General features: G+C 38.1%; 1 protein-coding gene across 2 annotated transcripts in view; it reads right to left on the bottom strand.

The window, feature by feature from the left end:
- Nucleotides 1-7,821: 7,821 nt before the first annotated feature.
- The window catches only part of LOC135623303 (uncharacterized), a 40,420-nt gene continuing 22,286 nt past the window's right edge, over nt 7,822-25,955 (bottom strand). The window contains exons 5-14 of one of the 2 annotated variants that reach the window (XM_065126112.1): nt 23,809-23,980; nt 23,400-23,708; nt 21,688-21,891; nt 21,086-21,601; nt 20,770-20,979; nt 17,362-17,550; nt 11,316-11,488; nt 8,988-9,140; nt 8,828-8,909; nt 7,822-8,754 (exon numbers count right to left, since the gene is read on the bottom strand). In XM_065126112.1, coding sequence (XP_064982184.1) covers nt 8,356-8,754; nt 8,828-8,909; nt 8,988-9,140; nt 11,316-11,488; nt 17,362-17,550; nt 20,770-20,979; nt 21,086-21,601; nt 21,688-21,891; nt 23,400-23,708; nt 23,809-23,980 — 2,407 coding nt within the window. In that variant the 3' untranslated portion in view covers nt 7,822-8,355. Of the gene's footprint in view, nt 8,755-8,827; nt 8,910-8,987; nt 9,141-9,219; nt 9,265-11,315; nt 11,489-17,361; nt 17,551-20,769; nt 20,980-21,085; nt 21,602-21,687; nt 21,892-23,399; nt 23,709-23,808; nt 23,981-25,955 lie in introns of those variants that run through there. The other variant, XM_065126114.1, reaches the window with a different exon arrangement.

Genomic DNA, 25,955 nt, shown 5'->3' with positions numbered 1-25,955 from the left:
TTTTCTTGTGGTGCCTCTTGTGTTGTCTGTGGTACATCTGACTTCAAAGCCCAGGTCCTTATTTATAGTTCTAAGACGAGACAACAAGTCTAATTTTCTCGATATGGGACTATGGGACTTGCCAAACTAACAAAAACTGTAATATTAATTTCTCAATGCAGACGGGAAGAAGACTAGCTAGCGTCTGAGCAGCTGCTCTGTTTTCGATCAGGGTGCGTTTGATCCTCTCCCTAAAAGTAATATTTTTCCAAATCTGACATATGAATTCACTGATCTAAAACTCAATTTGGAACGAAGCTCCCCCGGGAAAATCCATTTCACTGCTTCAAAATATATTTATCCAAAAGAAATATTTTGGTCCTATAAAATATAAATAGTGGCAGGTGCTTGATGGTTGGCGTAATTGCTTTCCTAAGCTATTGAGGAAGTTAATTGAGGATGATGCAATGGCATTAAATTAATCAAATGATTCTTCTGTGATCCGAGAACAAAGGCAAAAGGAGGAAAGAAGTGAGATTCTAGGAACTTAAAAAATGTTTGATAAAACAATTCATTTTGCCTCTGAAAATTACCTCCAAACTTATATATATGTCAAACTAATATAATATTTGTGAAGAACAGAGAGGAGATCAACAGAAAGAAACATAATTGACCCGAGATTTCAAGGGGAAATCCATTCGTTAAAATGCCAAGATACATGGATCAAATGAAATGGAAAAGCTTGATTCGAAGCTTGTCAGTTTCCTGATGAACAAAACAAGTTCACTGGGTACCAACGGACTGGGAGATGTCACAAAGAGTTGTATATTTGTTGTGAAAGATGATCATAACAAGAGCTAAAAAGTTCTCTTAAAACATCTTTACGAACCAAAATTAGTCCCACACTGCTTCTATCTTGATAGGTAAAATAGCAGTTGGGGCAATTCGATAAACATCTGACCAAACCACCTACGTGCCAACGACTAAGACAATATAAATCTATAGTTTGAACTAAATGCCACTTGATAGTACTTTAATATCTATTTTTGAGATATAATAATAGTTTGATTCAACAAATTTTTGCTATGATTTCTTGTTAACAATGTATGATAGTGATTTAACAGTCCCACAAAGTGTTCATTCTGAAACTATATGCAGGCAATTAATGAACACAGAAATGGAGCCTTTATTTTTTTTCGAGGAAGCATTAATATAGAAAATCAAGTTGATTGCGAAGTCTTTTCCATAATTAACATCAGAAATTAGCAACAATCTCTTGTATTATTTCACAAACAAATTACATCAAGTTCATATCCAAAAGATTGTTCGGTGTACTTTAAAATAGAAAACATATCCAAATTACATCAAGCAAACATAGGAAACCACAGAATAGAAACCCTAACAGCATTGCAGTGTTAGGACTCCAGCTTGGAGAGTCCTAATTGAGAGGGACATTCATGTAAAACTGTTAGGACTAGCTAGGAGAGTCCTAATTGAGAGGGACATTCTATTACGACTCTAGCTATGAGAGTCCTAATTGAAAGGGGCATTCATGTAGGAGGTTATTTCTTAGAGAAGAATTAGGAGTTGTAAAGGAATAGGAGTCTTAAGAATTAGGAGTTGTAAAGAAATATGAGTCTTAAGTAGGAGTCCTATTAGGAGTTGATTAAAAGTAGGAGTTCGAGTTAGGGTTTAGAAGCCCTATAAATAGTCATGTATTCCTCCTCTTTTCATAAGCAATAGATGAATCTTTTCTGTAGCCTTTGAGCAGCAACTTGGAGGGAAGAACCCCTATAGAGTTCCAAGGAGGCCGATCCCCTAAAGAGATCAACCCCAAGTTTAGAATCTGCAAGGGTTCTAACACCTGGTATCAGAGCAACGTTCTTGGCATCTCGCTGCCCTTCCATTGCCATCCATCAGCCCTCCACAACCTCCCAAAGCAATTCTCACAATTTCTTAAAAGATCGTCGCCGAATTCCGCCATCATCTCCACCACCGTAGATCATCCTTTGATCTCCCCGTGAATTACAACAGGTTCTGGTTTCCTACCTTACTGCTGCTGCAATTTAGTTATCCTTATTCGAAAATCTAAAAAAAAAAAAACTGTTCCTATATTGCTGCATAAACCTTTCGTCACAAAGTTTTCATCTCTACGACGAAAGATACATTGCAGAATTCCAATCGCATAGCACCATCTGTTTGATCTTGCTACTGTGCTTTTTCTATCCAAATTTATATGAAATTTTTATGACAACTTTGACACTTCCTAATAGCAGATTTTTCTTTAGTTTTTTTAAAAAATTCTCAATATAAACCATTGATCTTTTAAGTCTAATCTGCTATACTTGAAAATCTGCATTGTAAAATTTCAGCCGCATAGCACTGTTTGTTTGATCTTGTTACTATATTGTTTCTATCCAAATCTCTACGAAATTTTTATGATAGCTTTGAAACTTCCGAACAGTGGATTTCCCTTTGGTTTCATCAAAAAATTCTCAATATAAATCACTGATCTTTTACGTCCAATCTGCTATACTTAAAAATCTGAGCTACAGAAAATTTTAGCGGCATATTGTTGCCTTAACCCATCTATTTGTAATCTTTTTTGAATGAAATTTCTTACACACTTCATAGATCATCTTGGCTTCCATGTAAGATTAATATATTAAGGAATTCATCTCTAAAAATAATTTTGTGTTGCTGCAAATTTTCATTGTGACCCGCTGAAATTTTTCGACGACAATTCTGCTATCGCAACTTGCACCAATTTTCTTGCTGTTATACTGCTGAAATTCTCTTGATTAAATTAGACATCCTTTCTGTCATATAATCTATGATTTTGCTATCAATTCCCTCCTCAATTCTCTTAAGTTTTTGGTAGAAATTACATCGAGAAACCATTGTTTCTTCGACGACAATTCTACTCTTACAAGACAGCACATACTTGCTGCAACTTCCACTGATTTCTATCAAACCTTTGCTGCCATCTACCACAGATCTAAAACTTTCATCCACAGCCCTAAAACTCCACTAAACCACACCCTCAAACTGCACCCAAAACTGCCACAAAACAAGCCTAAATCGTAGCCTACATCCACCGATCCACCAACCCTTTCGACCATCACTTCTCTTAACCTATACATGTCTTTAACCCAACAACAAAAGAGAGATCTTAACATCATAGATTTGGAGGCATATACTATGGCATCTAAGGAGGCAATCAATGCTAAATTCGAAGCCTTGGAGGCACGAATGGAGGATAAGATTCGGACGCTCTTTACCGAACTCAGATTGGACCGACCACTAAGCCTAAAGAAATCACATCAAGGAGAGAACTTTGCCCAATCACACCAAGCCCGAAGATATGACTTCCAAGAGAGGGGACGATATATAACCAACCCCAACTATCCATGCATGAGAGTGGACTTCCCTAGATGGGAAGAAGGAGACAAGATTGGTTGGATCTCGCACGCGGAGCGATATTTTCAGTACCACAAAATCGCGGATGCATCTATGGTGAAAATTGTAGCTATACATCTTGAAGGGGATGCTATACAGTGGTTTGATTGGTTTGAACATACTTATGGAGTCCTTTCATGGCAACAATTCAAAGAAGGACTGTTGATCCGCTTCAGACCAACCGATTACGAGAATATTGACGGACAACTGGCAAAGATCCGATAAACCTCTACCATTCAGGAGTACCAAACCAGGTTTGAAAGGTTATCTAATCAAACTCATGATTGGTCTCAAAAACAGCTATTGAGAACCTTCATTGAGGGCTTGAAGTCGGAGATCCAAGGAGAAGTTAAAGCGCGACAACCGTATACGCTTATGGCAGCCATCTCTTTCGCACGACATCAAGAGGAGCAATTGAACCATGAAGCTCGGAGGACTAGGGTCACTCCTCAACCCCTACTTTCGACCAAGTCCCTACACCAAAGAGGTTAACAAGAGAAGAGCTTCGGGAGCGATATGCGAAGGGGTTATGTTGGCATTGTGTTGAGTCGTGGAGCCGTGAGCATCGCTGTAGTAAAGGGGGACTTCTTATGATTGAACCGATAGAAGAAGAGGTCATTGAACATCCAAAAGAGAGCCTTGAACATGAAGAAGAAGATGCAGAAGAAGAGCCACAACCGACCAAAGTTACGATACATACACTAGTTGGCTACTCAATCCCACAAACGATGAAAGTTGGAGGCCTTCTCAAACAACAACCGATCACTGTTCTCATCGACACGGGCAGCACTAATAACTTCCTAAATAGTAAGGTTGCTATCTATATGAACTTACCTATTGAGAATTGCAGCAGGTTTGTCGTTAAGGTCGCCAACGGACGAATTTTGAAGTGTGATCATAGGTGCCCGCAAGTGAAACTGTTGTTGTAGGACCAAGAGATAATTGCATATTTCTTCCTCCTCCCTCTTGATGATCATGAGGCCATACTCAGAATTAAATGGTTGATAACATTAGGTGATATTTCTTAGAATTTTATGCAACTAATTATAAAATTTTACAGTAAGGAGAAACAGGTGATACTACACGGGAAACGTGAGGGCGACGTAACGACGATTTGCACACAACAAATGGAGAAGGTTTTGCATAAAGCATGCAGCGGCTTTTTGGTACAACTTGAGCAATAAACTAAGGGAGAGCCAACAAAATTTGAAGATCCAAATCTACTTCCTTTGCTTGCTGAATTTTTAGATATATTTGACGAACCACGCAACCTACCTCTTACCCGTCGGCATGATTATTGTATAATGATTATTCCAAGCAAATCTCCAGCAAATGCTCAGCTATATTAATATCCATATCTCCAGAAGGATGAAATATAAAGGATTGTAAAAGAAATGCTCAAAACAGGAGTTATTCAGCCAAGTTGCAGCCCCTACTCTTCACCGGTGCTCCTCATACGAAAGGATAGAATATGGTGATTATGTGCTGATTACCGAGCTCTCAATGGTATAACCATCAAGGATAAATACCCTATTCCAGTAGTAGATGAGTTGCTAAGGGAGCACAAATCTTCACAAAGCTGGACCTTCGATCCGGGTATCATCAAATACGAGTATGTGAAGAAGACATACCGAAAACCGCCTTTTGAATACACAACAACCACTATGAATTTTTGCTTTCTTCATAAGAAGGTGGAATATCTTGGGCATATCATATCAGAGGAAGATGTGGCAATAACCCCTTCAAAATTGGAGCAATGCAAAACTGGCTGACCCTATGGAATATAAAATTACTACATAGCTTTCTGGGTTTAACAGGCTACTACTGCAAGTTCGTGAAAAACTATGGAGAGATCAGTGCACCACTTACTTCCTTACTGAAAAAAGATATCTTCCAAAGGTCGGACAGAGCCTCCGTTGCCTTCGACAAACTTAAGGCAGCCATAACGACGACGCCGGTGCTAACACTACCAGATTTCAACCGACCCTTCATTATTGAGGCCGATGCATCTGGAGTCGGAATTGGAGCCATTCTTATGCAAGATGGTCAACCACTCACATACACTAGCAAGGCATTATCTCCCTCCCATCAAAATAAGTCAACATATGATAAAGAGATGCTTGCCATTGTGCACGCACCAACGAGGTGGAGACCCTACTTGATTGGTCGACGATTTCAAATTAAAACCGACCATAAAAGCCTCAAGTACTTTTTGGAGCGAAAGATATCATCCCTTGAGCAGCAAAAATGGGTAATAAAACTTCTTGGATTTGATTATGAAATAACATACAAAAAGGGGAAAGAGAATGTTCTTGCAGATGTGCTTTCGCAACTACCTGAGCAAGCTGAATTTTCGGTTGTTTTACTTCCAACCAGTGACTTTCTTGAGGATATTAAGATGGAATGGCGGGAAGATTCGGAGACTAGTAAGATCAAAAAAAAAAAAAATTAGAGGAAGCACCAAGCTCCGTGGCTCATTACAATCGGGACTCAAAAGAATTATGCTATAAGGGACGCATTGTGCTTGTGACAAATTCTACTTGCATCTTCAAGAGCAGATTTTGGACAAAGTTATTCCATATGCAGGGTACTAAATTGAAAAGGAGTGCGACATATCACCCACAAATCGACGACCAGATAGAAGTTGTAAATAGGTGCTTGGAGACAGCCCAAAGCCACCCACAAAATATGACTACCCAAAGAGAACTCCAGACCCAGCCAAGTGCCATTATTGATCAACGGATCGTGACTCGACGACGACGACCCACTAATGAAGTGCTAATACAGTGGGCGAACCTACCAATAGAAGATGCCACTTGGGAGAACTATGACGAATTGAAGATCAAATTCCCAGAATTCACGAATCATCAGCCTCGAGGACAAGGCTGATTTGAAGAGGGCGGGTCTGTTAGGACTCTAGCTCGGAGAGTCCTAATTGAGAGGGACATTCATGTAAAACTGTTAGGACTAGCTAGGAGAGTCCTAATTGAGAGGGACATTCTGTTAGGACTCTAGCTATGAGAGTTCTAATTGAAAGGGGCATTCATGTAGGAGGTTGTTTCTTAGAGAAGAATTAGGAGTTGTAAAGGAATAGGAATCTTAAGAATTAGGAGTTGTAAAGAAATATGAGTCTTAAGTAGGAGTCCTATTAGGAGTTGGTTAGAAGTAAGAGTCTTGAGTAGGAGTCCTATAAGGAGTTAGGGTTTAGAAGCCCTATAAATAGTAATGTATTCCTCCTCTTTTCATAAGCAATAGATGAATCTTTTCTGCAGCCTTTGAGCAGCAACTTGGAGGGAAGAACCCCTTATAGAGTTCCAAGGAGGCCGATCCCCTAAAGAGATCAACCCCAAGTTTAGAATCTGCAAGGGTTCTAACAACACAATAAAAGAATTCGAGTAATATACCTGAAAGAAAATACCTAATTTGATTCTAGTGTCAATATAAGCCTTCAAATAAATTTGAATTCCTTTTAATACACCATATTAAGATGGTAAAGTCACGCATATAATCTGCTTTATCATCATTTATTTCTTTGAGATGGCGTTCTGATGAGAAGATAATAGTGGTCGTTTTATTGGTAGTAGTTTTACAAACTGGATAAAAGAACCATAACTAGTTTATTTGGTCATTTTGAGGATAGCTTTCTCCATTAAAAAAAAGGTCTGACATCCTAATTGATCAATCAAGAAAACCCCTGAAAACAAATACTTTCATCATTTTATCACACAGTCAGTGATTCATCTTTTTTGCTTTTCTTTTATAGGTTTGGGATGAGTATCATTGTCCCCAACACATGTTCTTCCCATCTCTTTGGATGTTAATTATTTTCTTTTGCAAATGGTAAATGGGATCCCAATATCCTACTATCAGCAGTCCAAGCTTTTAACAACTAGCATTTTATAAAATGAATCGAGTTTTAAAGTCTTTATTTTTATTTTTTTTACATTAATGTAGCATTGTGTATCTAACTAAATTCTCATGGAGGAATTCAACATCCTACTAGGATCAACAAGGGGTCAACTGCAGCTGCACAATGCTGCAGTTTCTTGTGCAATTATTGTGTTAATCAGCATATTTCTGTTTTAAAACACTTTTTTTTATTTTCCGTCCATAGATGTGGACACTAGATTAGCCTATCATACTGTTGACAAAATTTTAGTTACCATAATGAAACAAAGTTTTTGCCAATACCTGATGGTTGTAATCTGGGCTCCAATAGATGTTGGACACAAGACCAGGACGAAGCATTGTACACGAGCACAGTAGATGAAACATACATCCAACATCTTAACGGAATATTTCTGAAACTTATAAAGTTGTAAAAACCAGGAATACCGTTCTGGAAAATGTGCAGAATGATGCAAAAGGGCAAAACAAAAACTCTGACAAAGAAAATTCTATTTCTCATTCATAAATGCTTTCCATTTTTCCCTGATGTACAGTGACAAGTTGTGACTCAACCAAATACAGTTCATTTTGGTGTATCCTCTTTGGATTAATAAGTGGAAAAGAATATCACTTGGCCAGAAGCATAAGTAGTATCTGCACTCCTGACTTACTATCACAAAATAATTCTCTTTTCAAAAATTATATCAAGATACCTGTGCGGCTAAGATTGCCATGACCTTCTCGACTCCTTCAGAGCATAAAATGCAGGAAGAGATGTGTATATGTAAACATTAGGGCAATATCCAATGGCTTATCAAATTGCTTCATATCCTGCATCCACTATTTTTGGTCTCTCTTGGTGTAGCACTCACTGTAAGTTCTTGATTGGTTAATAAAACTGAAACCTGAACTTTATATGGTGATCTCTTTATTACCAATTGCTTCTTATTCCCGCATCCACCATTTCTGATCTCTGTCAGTATAACGCTATAGGTCTTGATTGGTTCATAAATGGGAATTTTGAACTTGTTATGGTGATTTATCTTTCTGTCCCAATGATTTCTGCTTGTATCCATGCTTCTGCCTCTCCAACAGCTTCTCCCTTGATTTCTTCTTTTTATCCATCTTTTGCTTCAATCTCTCCTCCCTTTCCCTGTCAAGGATCCCCTGCCAATGCACCTCACCAGTTAAAGGCCACAACCATCTGTCATTGGGATGCATCCCATCATCTGCTTTCTCAGCTAAATCTTCATCCATGCTCTTCAGTAGATCTGAATCGAAGTATTTCACCCACATATCTCTGAGCTCAAGAGGGTGCTGTTCTTTTAGCTCCCCAGTAAAGGGGTCAAGGTAAACCATCTTTCTACCACTATGATAAGCCCAAACATTGACCAACACTTCCAAAACACGGCAGTAGCAGTGCCTTATCTGAGTTTATGATTGGCCATTAAATAAGTACATAGTAAAATTGAAACTGATTGGTGCAGGATAATTAAGTTACCTCGAGTCTTGATGATCCAAGAATGCAAGAGGTCAGGCTACTGTTGTTCTGATTTAAGTTATCAAGTGAATCAGCAAAAATTCTGTAATTCAGCAAATAAAACATGTCAATGAAACATATGTGGAGAATTTCACTGGAAAAAGAGATCAAAAAAGAATACCTTGCAAACATTATAAATTCTAGGAAGGAGGGTGTTGGCACCACCCAGCTGTGAAGAACAGACCAATGGTCACCATCAAAGGGCATTGGAGGCAGGGCTCGCATGTCAGGTGGTAGCCCATACATTTGTCTAAAAGCATCTTCAAACATCACCCTGCAAGAAATTGAAGTAAAAGAGTTTGATAAACTGTTTAGGAAACAGTATATATATCCTTTTAGATCATGTAGTATACCTGTAGTATAAGCCCCACTACACCTGTTTCCTATTATATATAAGCCTGCAAAACTAACAACTTTTAGCTTTAGTGGGGCTTGAGAATTTAAGATTATCTAACTGCAGTCCTATCCATCCTTAACCCAGGTTTAGAAAAATGGGACCAAATAATATTTTAGTCATTATGTGGGGATTAAGATTATCTAACTGTGATCCTGTGACTCCTGCCTACTGCTGTCATGAGGTGCTTGGGTGCTCTCTTTGGTGCCAGAGCAAGGTGAAGCGAGACCTGAGTGCCGTAAAATATCTCGAGCAAGGCATTTTGATTGGCCACTGCCTAGGCGCACCTGGTCCAAAGAAGGTTGGTAGAGCTTGAGTTGATCCTAAGCTAATTGTCAACTCAAACTGATTGGTTCAGGTTCAGTGCAACCAAGCCAAATAACAACACAATCCATGCCCACACATCCCTTGGAACTCTAAGGGATCATGCTACTCTGTGTGTGGAAGGCAAGCAATGGTGTGCCTTGCCCTTTCCGCTGTGACCTCCAATGGTGGATCCTCACAAACTTTGTCTTGTACTTGCACCGTTTCCTAATAAATCCACTTATGGCCATCAAGGACTGCTTCTGGAAGTGGGAGGAGGCATTAGAAAGTGGAAGGAGCCACCACCATTCTCTGTTGGTAAGCGTTTGAAGCTCTCTCTCTCTCTCTCTCTCTCTCTCTCGCTCTCTCTCGGTAGTGTGCCTTCTCCTCGCACTATCGCTCTCCCTCACCTCCCACCCGACAGCCTCCCCAGACCCCGACAACACCCCTCTTCCTCCTCCTCCATCTCCACCTCCTCTCTGGTAGTTCATATTCAAAAAATTAATTGAACCAACTACCAAATCTACTAAGCCCTAGAACAACCAATTTTTGTCACATGCACAAAATAGTTCCATTTTGTGCTGAGTTTAAAGAATATTGTCGAACAAGGAGATGTATCTGCTGCTAGTTGAAGCATCAATACATCTAGTAACAGGATATCAGATAATACCTTCTCAATTACACAAGCATAAAGCTATTTTACAGTTCTTCATGTCAATGACAACACAACATTTAACTAGTGACAGAAAACTGGTGGTCAATATTGCTGGTGTCCACTGAACCTAAGATGTTAATATCATGCATGTCACTATCCTAGCCTAAGAAAATTTCATGCTGACATAGAGAGTCACTAGAACATGTATATCCACAGAAATAAATAATATATTGTGTTTATAACATATAGCCTATAATAACGTCAAACACCAGACTATTTATAATTTTTTTTCAAGCCAGTAAAATACTGGTCGCTAGTAACTTATGGAATACTGCCAGAAATAGTAGATACCAAAAAGGACCTTTTCTCTCTTCCTTCTGTCTAGAACTTGTAGGAACTCAATTAAAGCTGATCACCAGCTGATGATGTGTGGAACGGGTCACAGAGTAAGGAGGGTCATCCACCGAACAAATGTAGTGGGTGTTGGTAAGGTGCAAGGGGTCTGCAAGAGACCATTGAAACTGGTTGAATTTCCACTGAGATTAGCTGAATTTAGAAGATCCAACGTACAACAGCAAAACAGTTTTTCTTGACATAAAGCTATCAAGCTCAAACTAATGATGAATCACAGATTTTTATTTACAACACAGTTGAAGCTTTTCTTAAAGCTGATACAACCTTTTTAAGTCTTCAAAGAATTCCTGAATCGAACCAAAGCTTTTATATAAGTTACAATTTCATCATTGATCTACAGTTTCCTGGAGAAACCTACATTTCTAACAAAAATCAACCATATAACCTGCTGTGCCCATTTCAGGCCACTCACACTGTACGTGTCATGTCACGTACCAACAACATTGTGTCATGGAATGCCTATGCATGGAAAATGTCCAATTCTCATATAGGTGATGGGCACATGGCATGGAACCATGTGCCAACCTGTAGGACCTGGCAAAATGCCAGTGGTTTGACTAGCAGACCCAGCAACTAAATCCCTGATTTTAACACTAAATTCATGCATATTACTAGATAGGGCAACTATTGCAAACCAGCATATAAACAGATCAAATAGAAGTAAATGCAAAAGGATGAAGTACCTGCACTTTGCAGCATTTAAGAGATCACATGTGGACCAGAAGTCAAGTTTTCTGTTTATATCAACTTTGTTCAGGCCCATATCCATTACTGCCCAATAGTAGATTATATCCCCTTTGCTTTGTCCTTGTATTGTCTTCTCCAATACTTCTTCAGCAGCATGAGACAAAGAAACCTGTTTCACAATAAGATAAACTTTCACCAAGTATGTTATAGAATTATAAAGATTTCCTTTATAATTAGCAAAGACAATAAGATAAACTTTCACCAAGTAAGTTATTCACCAAGTATGGTATAGTAGCAAAGACAGTCGCACTCATGTGACTCAAATTGACAAGTTATGCTCTAGCATGATGGAATGCCTACTGTTAACTTATAACAATGAAGAGATAACATGTGGGCAATCTAAAAGACTTATTCGACATTACGAATTCTACCCAATGGACTACCTCGAAGATCGATGGAAAAGATGACAACTTGTGTCAAGGACGAGACCAATTGATGCAAGACTACATCATCGAGTTTCGACAACAAGCAATGATATGAAGTTTACCATTGGTTCGCACGCCCAGATAAACTACGTAGCGAGAGGACTATGAAGACAACCAAAGAGGGCTACTTAAAGGTCAAAAAAAAAATTCAGCAACAATAAAAATTCTTCTTCCCCGAAGAGAAGTGACCACTTCTAAGATCACTAAAAATTTACAAGGCATATAAGGGAGAAGTGTTGGTTCACACAAAATTCTTTCCAAAAAAGTGAAAGAAGAATAACCGAAGTCGACGAACAATAGCTGCAACTGTCGACGATGATCCCATCGATCTTGTGTTAATTCATTTGTAGATTCGAGTCCGAGTTCATTGATGGTGAGGCAAAAGGTTATAGACTTGATTCCATCCATTGGTCCAAATATTACAGAAAAGCCATGCATGTTGAAAAATCAAGTTAAGAAGTTATCGACGCCATCATCGACATTGACAATCAAATAGATCTCATCTCAACAAGCTTGGTCCAGAAGCTTGGCCTACAAATCATACCTCATCTGAACTCATACGACTTGGGTTGGATCCAAAAAGATATAGAGATAAGGATAGATCGACTATGGAAATTTTGCTTCACTGTCGATAGTAAGCATATCGTTGAGGTATTGCTTCACCATCTTCGACATCGACAATCATCCTTATGAATGACATGGAAGAAAAAGGATGGTTGTATGGTACAGGAGCTCATTAGCAAATATATGGACCTTTTTACCAAAAACCACAAACTACCTCCATGACGAATGGTAAAGCACAAAATATAGCTCATCTCCAAGCACCACTACCGAATCTCAACATGTATCAAAACTCAATTTTAGAGAATGAAGAAATCTAACGATAAGTGGCTGAGCTAATCGAGAGCGATGTTAACAAACCAAGCTATTCTCCTTGCAAAACACGGTGGTGATGGTGCTGAAGGACGAAGGATGGTGCATGAGCATAAATTACCATGCCTTCAACAAGATCAAAGTGAAAATTTGGTATCCCTACCTTAGATAGATGTGCTGGACTGCCATCTTCACCAAATTGGATCTCAAATCGAGTGGTGCATAGCTCCATGATCAAACCGTCATTCGAGGTATGCTTAGGCTACTTGCCCCAGAGCCCTTTTGATATGCAGTTTGCGATCAATTCACGTCACAAACATCCAAAGAAGGCAACATAATGCTAGAAGCACAAAAAATTCTCGAGCATATCTAATGGGCGCCCAAGGAAGTTGAACAACAACTTCAATGGGCTCAACAGAAATTCAAACACGACCAACATCATATTGAGAGTCGGTTCCTAGAAGGTGACTTCGTCTTGCTGCACCTAGGGAAGGAATGACCAAAAGGAAAATGAAAGAAACTCAAGCCCATCCAATATGAATCGTTCAAAATCTTAAAGCGAGTTGGAGACAATGTTTGCCAATTTGAGTTGCCTCTGTACGTAGAAATGTACTCAGTTGTGAACATGAAGAACTTGATGGTGTTCAGGCCATTAATGCTAGACCATAAACAAAAAGAGACATTGCTTTCGATAGATGAATTGGTGATCAGCTAAGAGAAGACTAAAACCATTGTCATACCATAAGATAAGGCATCAAAACAGCTTTTTGAGTACGACGCAAAGGACAAAAGCCAAGTTCAACAAAGTGGTTCACGAAGGAAGCTAGTGAAGCAAAGTTTCCCAATCTTCAATTTCAAATTCATCAGAATCTGAATCGCCAAATTTGGGGAGTCATGATTAGGAACAATCAAACTCAATTTAAGTCCTACTCCAATTCAACTCAAACTCAGTTCGAATCATACTCCAATTCAATCCAAACTTAGTTCGAGCCATACTCAAACGCAACTCAATCTAGCCAAGTCAAACCCAAGCTCAAAGCTCAAGTTCGGCTAGCTCAAAGACTCAACCCAACTCAATTCGAGTTGGATTGGAATTGGAAGAAGAGTTGAACTCCGATTAAGAGCCCTACTCTAGTTAGGTGTCCTCCCCTCTACAACTTTAAGAAGAGGGGTGCGGTGCGGTGCGACAACCCTAAAGAGGACATGAGCAGTAACCTAAGAAAGAAGAGTTGGCGAATAGAAAGAAGAGAACAGCGATAGCAGGATTGTAACCTTAAGGAGTTTGAGCTATTGTTCAGGAAGTCTGAGCTTGTTGCTCAAGAAGTCTCTTTTTAGTTCATTGTTTAGGTATTTCTTAATAAAAGCAATCTAGATCATCTTTTCCTTTCAGTTATCATGCCCCCACAAAGTATAAATCAGCTCGAAGGAAGGATCAAGATCATCGAATTTTTCCCCAAACGGATTAGAAGAAAAAGCAAAATGATGAAAGTAGAAGTGGAGGTGATAAGAGTTAAAGTAGGCCGTATAGGAGATCAAGGGGATATATACAATGATGTTCCATTTGTGAGCAAAATACCAACTATTTGAGTGTGAGATAAATATTATGTAAAGGACCAACAACATGCAAAGTGGACATGCACATAAATGTAAATAAAATATTTTCAAAAGTATTTTTGTCCAACAACACATTGTGATAGAGATTAAGATTCATAGCACCCAACCTTCCAAAGCAAAAATTAGTTAATCTTTGTTTTTGTAATCAAAGAGACCTAAGACGCGACTATCTGAAAATGCATATGCCATCTGGACTAGAATGTGCTAACGAAGAAAAACTTGTAACCATTTTATTGCAGATAATGATGTAAAGATACCATAAAGTTGCAATGTTAATCACTTGTTGATTGTGACAAATTAATTTCAAAACAGAAAAAAAACACATGCAGCATTTGGGAAGTCACAAACTCTAGAGATAGAAGTTTGGTTCAAATTGACCAAAAATAATCTGTAAACACAAAAGGCACAACAACCTTCACCAAGAAACAATCAACAAATCCTTTATTTATGATGCATGTCATGGTCGTATGCAGCATTTAATAAGTCACAAACTCTAGAGATAGATTTTTTGTTCAAACTGACTAAACAGTCTGTCAGCACAAAAGATGCAACATCCGTCATTAGGCAACAATCAACAAATCCATCATTTAAGATACATGTCATGGTCTGCACCAAGCTCCCTGTTCAAACTATTTGATGTTTCATTTAATTTTGCTTATTGTAAATTCTAGACCAATTTATAATCTCTTTCGGCTGATTTTGTACTTCTCAAGATCTTGCATAATTATTTGGCTACATATCAGGGCATCAAAGTTTTAAAGCAAGAGTCTCCAAGATCTCTTGTCAATCACATTAGGACAAACAGTATCATAATATTATGGCCTTTGGAATGGGACTATGTGAAAGTAGAATAAGCAACAAGAAAACCATATTCATGTATGAAAACATTAAAAACATTTTAACCTATACTATATATCATTAATTGTGATCAAACAGAGTCTTGTCCATGTTACCTAATTTATCATTACTAGCATAGTTTAAAAAAACCATCCCAACCGATATGAACCAGGTGAAAAATACCAATCTGACAAAAAACCAGCTCGTTAACCGAGCCATTTTGGAGGTTCAAATCCAGATCACTTCGAATATTATAAAGTATATTAAACTTCCTCTCTCTATCATGTGTGTGTGTCAACCCCAAGCCCCTAAATATGTGGGACATGTTGTCGCTGCCTAGCTCACCCACCACCGCCAATACTTTGTCTCTCCTCCTCTCCTCTTCTTCCTCTTCTATTTCTCTTCTCCACCTTTCGCTCCTCCATCCACTCTCTCGGTACCATGGCATGTTCTGTCATAATATGTATAAGTACACTGGTGTAGTGTTTTCAAAAACCCTAGGTGCCAAAAGGCACGAAGGTGCTAAAACGCCCAGCCTTTCAAGTGAAGCAAAGCACTCTCCCAAATATTAAAATTTAAAAAAATATATTATGATTGATAAATATGGTCATAAAAATAAAAATGACAATCATATAAAGTATAGTTACATTGTAGGAAATAAAAGCAGATATCTACGATGCTCCTACTTAACAGTATATGTTCTGTTATGTTTTAACTCCTAATAGTGTACCCACCTCAAGCTGATGTTGGAAATTAACAATGTTGGAAATACAAATAGGAAATAGGCAATCATTAACGATGCAAGAAAGTGATCATTTAACAAACATAATGTTACCTATAAACTGAGAAAGAGGAGATGGAGAAGTAAATGATGGAGGAAGGTGGTGGTTAGGGCAGAGGATATTGGCAACCGATGACAAAACAAAGCTAGTCGACAACAAAAGCACACACAACAAAGAAACAGAGTTGTAGATGGTAGCGTAGGAGCGTAGGGGGAGGAGGCTCGTGATCCGACGACATAGGGCAAAGGGGGCTCGTGGTCCGATGGCGTAGGGTGAAGGGGGCTCGTGATCCAATGATGTAGGGAGAAAGAGGCTTTCGGTTCGACGATGTACCCTTGTGGTTAAGCGGCATAGGGCGATGAGGCTTAGCATTGGCGGGGAGTGAAATTAACCTATGTCTAGTTGGTTCGGTTGAGCCACCTATGTGAAATTAACCTAATTTGGACTTGATTTGAGTGCTATGTCTAGTCGCTCGAGCGACACCTTCTTTAAGTGCCTCGCCCGACCTTGTTATGAGGCACTCGGGCCTCGCCTCATCTCGCTCATGCACCTTTTGAAATCACTGCATTGGTGTGAACCAAACCTGTAAAGATCAAGCCAAAGTCTAACGGAGTCCAATAATTGAAACTTTAAACCCTGAAACTTTAAAATCTTCTGAATGTATCTAAGTGTTATTAGTTGGCTATTTTTTACACCCAACTAGAAGCCAAATAAAATTTAGAAAGATGATTTCATGGATCAAATGATATGCATATGTTTTTTGCTTGGTCCATGTTTAAATTTCAGTTTTCTATATAAAGTGAAAAACTCTATGATCTGTTAGATTAGAGGGGAGAAACAGTATGGGTTTGACCAGAGGTCAGTCATTCTGGAAGCTGCTTATACTTCCCTTAGGTTGGCTTGTAATCCCGGGAGCCAATGCACTAATTTATTATTTGTTTATTTATCTACTTGTGCACATATGAACCTTTTTCAAATCCATATGATTTATATGTGTTGTATTTTCCTTGTTTCGAAAGGTGTTCTACTTCGTGTTAGGATGAATAAAATCATCTAGAACAAACACAACCCATTAGTAAAACATAATGACAGCAGAGGACAATGGTAACCAATCCAACACAGTTAGAGATAAAGGTGTATCGTTTTATGACCAATACTTTGCATGTTCTTGTAGTTACCATGTGACATTATGTACTTGCTCAAAGAACTATTTGGCAATAAATGCAGGATTACAACTAAAAGATTTTTGAATATTTCTTTTTGTCACATAGTTATGGGTGATTGTTCTTGTTATTATGGTATGGGAAACAACAATTCAGCCTGATGACTGTTGAAAAATAAGTACAAAAAACTATGTCAAACAGTTTGTAAAGATTGACCCAAATATTGACTTGTATGCCATAGAAGATACAAAGGTTTGGCTATATTTATGTCATAAATATAATGCATACCTTGTTTCCAGCAGCACGCCATGACTGGAAACCAATCCATGGTAACTTGTGAACGCTGTCCACACTGTTTGCAACTGCAAACATAGCGCCAGTCTCACATAAAAGATCCCTAAAGTATGTATCATTCAGGACAGGAAGCCGGCTAACTGCATCTATATCATCTGATTTTGATCTTCGGGCTCTAAATGACTGAAGTAAAAAAGATTAAAGGTGAAGGTGGTAAAGCATGATCCAGTTGCAAGCTTATTCAATTTAACATATAGAAAAAAACCTTCAGACAAGAGTAAATTAATTTTGCTGGAAATAAGCTTAGATGACAATTATGCAGGTGGAAATTGAGGAAAAGACGAAAGTTAAAGTAAATTAGTGGCAACCTGGATGTAATACTAATGAATAAGTACAATGCAACTGGCCTAACTTGCAATCTCATCACAATCAATAAATATGAAGGGACAAACAAAAGAGGGGAAAAGGAGAGAGTTTGGTAGAATAGAAGAAGAAAGGAATCTAGAAAAACAAGAATGAAACCTAGCATTGCAAAAATGCTTGAAGATCAAATAATTTACTTTGCAAGAAGAATGTTATAATGTAATTTCATTGAGAAGCATACTAGCATGCTGGTGAATCTTAAATTTGATTAATAACAGTACAAAAGAATTAGTTGGTCTATGATACTTCCTATCATAACCTGGAAAACTGAAACATAATTGGACATTTTTTTGTTTTCTGAACCAACGCTTTCACATTTGGAGACCTAATCTTTAACTGGAGCAGATGAGGTCTGTCAGAAGGGACAAACAAAAGGCACTTAAACAATCCCATAGGTTTCTGTTGCATATTCAGAAAGTAGCCAATGACTTTATAATCTCTAGAATTAAGGAAATACCCCATGATTTTTCTACATGACCTTAGTTGCCATAAGTGAAAGCAAGATGGATATAGTTGTAGGTCAAGAATTGAGGAAGCAACAATGATTGAGAATATAGAGGTAGGAGGCCTGCCAAATATTGTATATGTATGTATATACATATACATGTATACATAGATGTATGTACATAGATGTATGTATATATATATATATATATATATATATATATATACATAGATGTATATATGTATATATGTATATATAACTTTGTATATTATATTATAAAATTTTAAAATTAAAAACATTTTTTACTATAGCTAAACTTGTGAAAAATAAAATTCTCTTCATTTTAATTTATTCTCTTCTAATCTCTTTTTCTTTTGTCTTTTTCTTCTTGTTCTTTTCCCCATTACTTCTTTTTTTTAGCCTTTTCTTCTTCTCTTTCAACTCCTATTTTCTCTTCCTCTTTCCTCTGTCTTTTTTTTTTTTCATAAATGGATCATGGGTTGTGACCTTGTAAGATCAAATAGTAGGCCAATTGGATGAGACCCACAGACTACTCACAGGAATTAATCCTCGATGGTTGCCTCCTTATGTTCTTCCCTCCCCCCTCGGCCGTTCATTAACTCCTACAACAGTGCCTCCCAAGCCTCCTGACCCAGGGAAAAACCCTTCCCCACCCTCTTCCTCCTATGGTAGGAGCACTCCCTCTACCATCACAAAGCCCTCATAGGCCTCCACTCTCTTGATTGTCCCCCCCCAATCAGAGTAGCAAACTTTGGCAACCTTCTTCACAAATTACTGCAGGAGTGTATCAAATCATCCTCTACCGACTTCGTTCAATTTAAGGAAGACAAATACCTCACCTGATGGCATATGTGGGCTTTTTTCCTCATCGATAAGTTTCTATATCGTCCTCCGCCCTTTACTGTTCTTAAATTTCATCTTCCTAAACTTTGGCCTCTTTTTACTCCAAACCCCACCCCATTATGGACTTGGAAGCCGGTTTCTTCTTGTTTCGATTCTACTCTAAGGTTGATGCCCTTCAGATCTTAACTGAGGGACCTTGGCATCTTCATGGTGATGTTTTTTAACTCATTCCCTAGCATCCTAACTTTTAACCTTTGTCCAAAAGGATTCATTTATTGGGTTTGCCGATGGAATACTAAAATGCAGAATCCCTATTTCGTATCACTTCTTTGCTTGATTGCTTGATCACTTTCTTAAAATTGCCCCGCGATATCTTCAATTGGGATGTAGCCGGTTTGCTCGAATTTGTGTAGAAATCAATGTTACCTAACCCCTTAAACAAGCTGCTTGCATTGGACCTCCCAAAACTCTTTTAAGTTCTCTCCTACAGCAACCTCCCTCTTTAATATTACATATGTGATTGATTAGGTCATAAAAACTGTCCCTTTAAATCACCAATCGCCAACGTCGATTGGTGAGGTCACCTCGGTTTCCCCGTGCAAAAAAAAACGAAAAGGCCAAGGCGACGTCGCCCCGGTTTCCCTGCGTGAAAAAAAAAAAAAGAAAGGCATCGCCTCAATCGGTTTCTTCTGCTGGGGAGAAGAAATCGCTTCTCCTCATGACGTTGCCAAGGCTTCGTCGCCGCACCGGATCTCCAGGTTTTCTTCTTTCTTCTCCCTCTTCTTTCTTCTCCCTTTCTTTCTTCTCCGTCACCGATCGATGCTACCTCCCGGTAGCAAACGGTCCGTGTATCGGTCTACTGACGGACCAATACGTACCGCCCAGTACAGGCGGTATTATTGGAAATTAAAATCCTTGGTTTATAATACGTTTTAGAAACATATTTTTATTACTATCAAGGCAAATCAAATCTGAAAATCAATGTTTCATGGGGATCTTTTGGTTCTGGAACCAATACCTGCAGGTTCTATTGATATCCACATGGTTTGGTGTAGTATTAGTATTGTACCAGTCCAGCCAATGTTGGATGTCAATATGGAACTGAGATTTTAATCATTGTCAAGAATCACTGTTGAATAACATGATGACCAAAATACACCTCTAAGTGCAAAACAGTTCATTAAATACGACAGGTTCAGTTTAGTCAATTTCTATCTGATTTACTAATGACAATACTCAAGCTTTCACCATCTGACATTTTGCAATTTATATATGCGATTTTGTCTAACTTCCAACAGAAAAAAATTCATGAAAGCTTTAATGAGAAGTTTCTTTTAAGCAAATAAGAGAAGTTTGAGACCAGATACTTTCCAAGAATTAAACTAATCAAACCCTCATAATTTTTTTTATCTAATCTGATCAGATAGTCCTATTTGATGATCTGAAACATTCCAAGAGACTAGAAGGATAAATAAATAAATAAAATATTTAAGCCCTATATTTCAACAAAAAACAGAGGAAAATTCAAGTAAACAAGTTTAAGAAATATAATACGATTGGAAGTCAAATTATATGGCAGATGCATGAATTTATGTTATATATAGAGGACAAAATAAATTAAAAATGTAACAAACTCTCATGCATTGTAGCATCAAGCAGGCTGAACGTACAAGTGTTATCCCACGATATATAGAACCATGGTGCAAAAAAGGCCATGCTCCTTCTCCAGTATACACTTCATATATGCATAGTGGCTGTCCAGTTCTTTCTAATTCCCCTTCGTCACGCTCATATGCTTCGGCTTTCTGCTTTTCAGCTTTCCGTGAATTCCGGTAAACATCTTCCCATGATCCTGAAGTTCTCTCCATTCTTTCATCAAGCTACAAAATCATAAAACCATAAAGAAAAACTAGCATGCAGATTTCAACTTGATCTTTTCAACCAATGATTCAGAGAAAATTGGCAATTTCAAGCATGGAACAGTACCTCCTGCATTTCTCGACTCACATAGTCCTCAGAAGCTTTCATTTCACTAATGTCATCCCAATCTGATAGAGTTGGGAAGTCCTCTGCATAAGTCTCATTTACAAGTTGTGAATCATTCTCCATAAGCCTTTTAGAAAATTGTTCCTCCAGCAAATATACAATGCTTGATCTTTGTCTAGAATACTCATTTCTTAAAAATTTCTCATTTTCTGTAAAAGTATATGTTTGTTTAATTTCTTTGTCAAGCAGGTCCCACAACCAAGTTTTCTGCTGAATTTGGGAAATAGAATTTGGAAGCAGTGTGTCCGAAGGAAAATGGAGAATGCTTTCAAAAAGCTCAGCATAACCAGAGATACATTCTGAAGCAAGCATATTCATAGAGAGTGACTTCCCATGTGAAGCAACAGAATGAGCTATATTTGACAACTCTTTATCTCCCATTAGAAGAGATAATGCTCTAACCAACGTGTCCGATGTACTGGGGTGAAAAAGAATGCCATGGACATTATTGACAACCTGCAAAATAAAAGACATGTTTTAGTCAAAGAACACATAGATTTATAGCCAAAGAATAAAAGCATTAGGTTCAGCATTAAGCTCACATATTTCTGTATTACACTCATATTAGGAGCAACAATGGGAATTTCAAAGGACATGGCTTGCAACAATAGTGGAGGAAAGTTTTGTTCCTCAATGAATGACCAATAAAGAACAATATCAGCCATATACAGAAAATTGTTCACATCAAGATCCATGTCATAATGCCTTACAGAACCATCTGGAAATCCCATGCGTAAAGCAACATCCTGTTCCAGAAATGTGACATTAGTTCTTCTTGAGTTTTCACATGATACGAATATTAAAGAAAGTACTGTAAAGACAGAATTTTAGTATCTTATGCTAAAATATACCAGAACTGAAACAACATATAAATATGTAAATCTAAAATGGAAAAAATCTAATAAATATAATCAAATATAAAAATTTTAAAGCATATAAATGCAAGAGAATTTCAGCAGAAACACAAACTTCAATATGAACCATATCATGAGATGATAGTTTATGATTTTAATTTGAGCATCTAGAAAAAAAGAAGCTAGGAAATCAATGACAAAGGAATAAGAGAGGCCCTAGTTGGACTTGGGGGTTATGCCTCCACTATGAAATGGCACTGCTTAGATACATAATATAGTAAGAGAGAATACAGCACATACAGCATGCACTTTTTATCTTGACTGAGATCTGCATGGAGTCTTGATGGTGATGTACAAATGCAGTGAAGTGAAGATAGATAATCTTATAAATGTAAACAATTGTCTCATGTCTTGTGAGAAATTTAAATAGAACCAATTGTTGTTCGAAGTGATACAGTAAGATAGAAAAAGAACTGCTGATCAATAATACAAGGCAATTTTAAATCTTTAAATAACTATCTAGAGATACATATATCGTTGAGCTAGCTAAATTTGTAGAGCATAATAAGTGTGTACTCAGCATGAAATGCCCTTTCCTAAACACCACCCCATACCATGCAATGCACTTTTAATCATCTTTTACCAGCATACCACTTAACCCTGAGGTCTTGCGGGATCAAATGGGCTCAATTTGAGCTAGTCAATTGACTTTCCTCAAGTGACTTTCCTCTATACATGAATACCCAGCAACACCAATAATCCATGCCTTAGCTGTTCATAATTAGCCAATGATTACTAGCCACTTGCAAACTCCATCCATCAGCCTAAATAGACATGTAACACCCCCCCTCCCCCCCCCCCTCACATTTCTATCACTCTCTCTCTTCTCTCTCTTTGGTTTTTCTTCTGTTGATGTCATGACTATGCTGTAAGGCATGCTGATGACATGCACCATGACAACCTAAAGCTGGCACAATGTGATTCCTTGAGAAGGAATTTATTGGCATCGAATGCATACAAGTTCCACCGTATATATGCTAAAATAACATTCACAAGACATGACATCTGTCTCAAATAACAAGGAAGACCCCATCATGTGTACCATGCATGCAGACCATTCTATCTTATGGTGTGTATAGGTCAGACAGATATGTCTACATTACTAGACCAAAATTCAGGTATATATACTAGAGAATGATAAATATAATGTTTTCAAAGCAAAAGCAAACAAGAATGACTCTGAGCAACCAACATTTGATCAGCATGGTCTTTCAAAGATATTTCTGGCATTTGGCACTTAATTAAGTTTCCGTACACGACAGATATCTAGATTTACTATTTAACTTTACAGATTATTAATTCAAATGAAAACATGACATACTATTGAATTTTACCAATACCTGGAAAGTAGAGCTATAGGCAGCTGTCGAGTTCCCACATAAGAAAACAAACTTTATTGTTCCAATCAATCCCTTTATTCTTTTAACTTGAGGTGCCAAAGCATGCATCACTCTGTAATCCCATGGTGGATCACCATAGAAAAAGTAGCTACCAATAACTAGTATCAATCGGTCATTTTCAGCAAACCCATAATTTCCCCGCAGTTGATTTCGGGAATGGCTTGCAATATAGGCACTAGTTGCCCATATATCTACTGGAGATCCAGAAATCACGAAAAAATTTCCATTATCTAGCAAGGTGTACAGCATCTGACAAAGATATAGTAAGCCAATCAAATAACAAATTGATATTCACAAAAACAAAAATCAAAATGGTCTCTGTATCGAAATTGAAAGGAAAGGTTATTACTGGAAGAGAGAAATCAGGAAAAACAACAGCATCTGCCCTAATAAAAGCATTTCTCCATTCGTTAATAAGATCTTTCCAGCCCAACTCTGCATAATGTGAAAGACGTTTCCCAAGGATGTCTTCATGAACAATCCATATAAGTGGCACAGACATGAAAGGCTCTTGCATAAGTCTGCAGATATTAAACTAATAAATACTTTCCATAATCATACAATAGTAGGCAAATATGAGTAAAAATATGACATACAAAAGAAGATTTTTGGTGTCCCTGTCAATGTCCTCTTACCTTCTCTTGTTTCTTAAAGATCACCTTAAGGTCCTCATTTTCCAACTAACTAGCATCCTTTTCATGTTGAGTTATATATTGATTATTTATTGGCAGCAAATTCTTTGGATTCCACAAATCTAATTTTAAGACCTAAGTCACGTTACACTATTACTGTAGAATCTACCAAGAAGATTTGCCAACAAGTGTTCAGAGAAATTTATACATTCATCATGTATTAATGCAAATTGTTTAGGGTTGCACTAAATCTGTCATGATTACAGAAGCTACCCAAAAGGTGTGCCAACAGGAGTACAGAAACATGTCATCACATTTAATCTTGTAGAATGGATGATCACTCAGACAATTACAATATTCTTCTAAAAGAAAATAAATTTTGATGATGAAGTAATCATGAATGTGGAGAAAAATAAGAAATTCCATGAGAAAATAGTGATCATGAAATAGTGGAGATAATACCTGGAAGCATGGTTTGCCTTATCAATTCATACCGGTCTACTGACCAGCTATTAGTACGGTACGTACCAAACCATACCAACACACAATATAGTGAGGCATACCAACAAATCGGTATGTACCACCCATACCGGTTCCCTATCGGGATCGGTATGTACCATCCATACTGAGCGATGCACCATGGTATGACGAACCTTGCCTAGAAGCAAGGTTTTGAATATCGATAAGCTCGGTACGATACGTACCGGTATATACCGTCGATACACTAGGGCGTACCAATAGTACATCATAAAATCTTTAAAATACCTTCACCTACCACGTCAGGGCATACCGATCGGTATGCCTCGGTAACGGTCAAAATCCAAGGCGGTACCAGTCGGTATGCCTCGGTACCAGTCGATATGCCTTGGTACTGGTCAAAACACTGGTACTGCCAAGTAGAGGATGGTCCGCGTACTGGTATCCTCTCGGACAGGTACGTACCGCCCGCACCGAGTGGTACACATCGAAATTGAGAACCCTGCTTGAAAGTACCATAAAGTTTATCATGATTTAACTATGAATATCATCCTACACATATCTCATTAGTAAAACAATCCATATCGTTGACCTTCAATATTCGGGACATCATTGCTTGTTACCATTGGATTCATATGTAATTTCAAACTGACTCAATTTACCACACAAGATTTACAATTCTAACTTGATCAAAAATTCTAACCAATTATTTAAAAAATAATGCAGGCAATAAAATTTAAATATAACGGGGGCAAGACTAAGCAGTCAAGTAAGTCTAATGAGGTTAATCATTTGTAACCAAGAAACTGTTGAATCTCGTATTTTGATGATGAAACCAATTGATAATTATGTTTATGTTTAACTGCATTTTGAGTGATGCAGGTCTACTCGATCAGGATTAGACAGTTAACGCAGGAGGAATTGACGTTGTGCCGGAGGAGATCACGTTAGGATATTGGATGGTAGAAGGCTTCGGATGTCGGGCATCGGGCCTAAGAGCGGAATTGCGCCAAGGATATCGGCGTTGCGGAGGTCAACCGCCGATTGGGCAACAAGCCGCAAGAGAGGACGATGCGCCGAAGAATCGGACGAAGCACCAACCAATGACGTGCCAGGCAACAGAATGTCAATTCGCTTTATAATAATTGTCTAGATCGGAGTAGAGTTTTTGCTTGTGTGTGCAGGATTAACTACGATAACGATGAAGACATAAAGCAAAACAAAGTGTCGGAGTCAAGCACGAAGGATTCATTGCGAGTTCAAGAGTTCGACAGAAGTCCGAAGGTTCATCGGGAATGCTGCCGGAACTAGCCGAGAATGAGTAGGGAGCTTGCCGAAGGGTTTTTCGGAAGCTCGCCAGAAGGTTCGTTGGAAGTTCGCGGAGCTC

This window comes from Musa acuminata, chromosome BXJ2-9 (assembly GCF_036884655.1).
Source record: "Musa acuminata AAA Group cultivar baxijiao chromosome BXJ2-9, Cavendish_Baxijiao_AAA, whole genome shotgun sequence".
In the NCBI taxonomy this organism is placed as follows: domain Eukaryota; kingdom Viridiplantae; phylum Streptophyta; class Magnoliopsida; order Zingiberales; family Musaceae; genus Musa; species Musa acuminata.
This window is presented reverse-complemented; position numbering and strand designations above follow the sequence as displayed.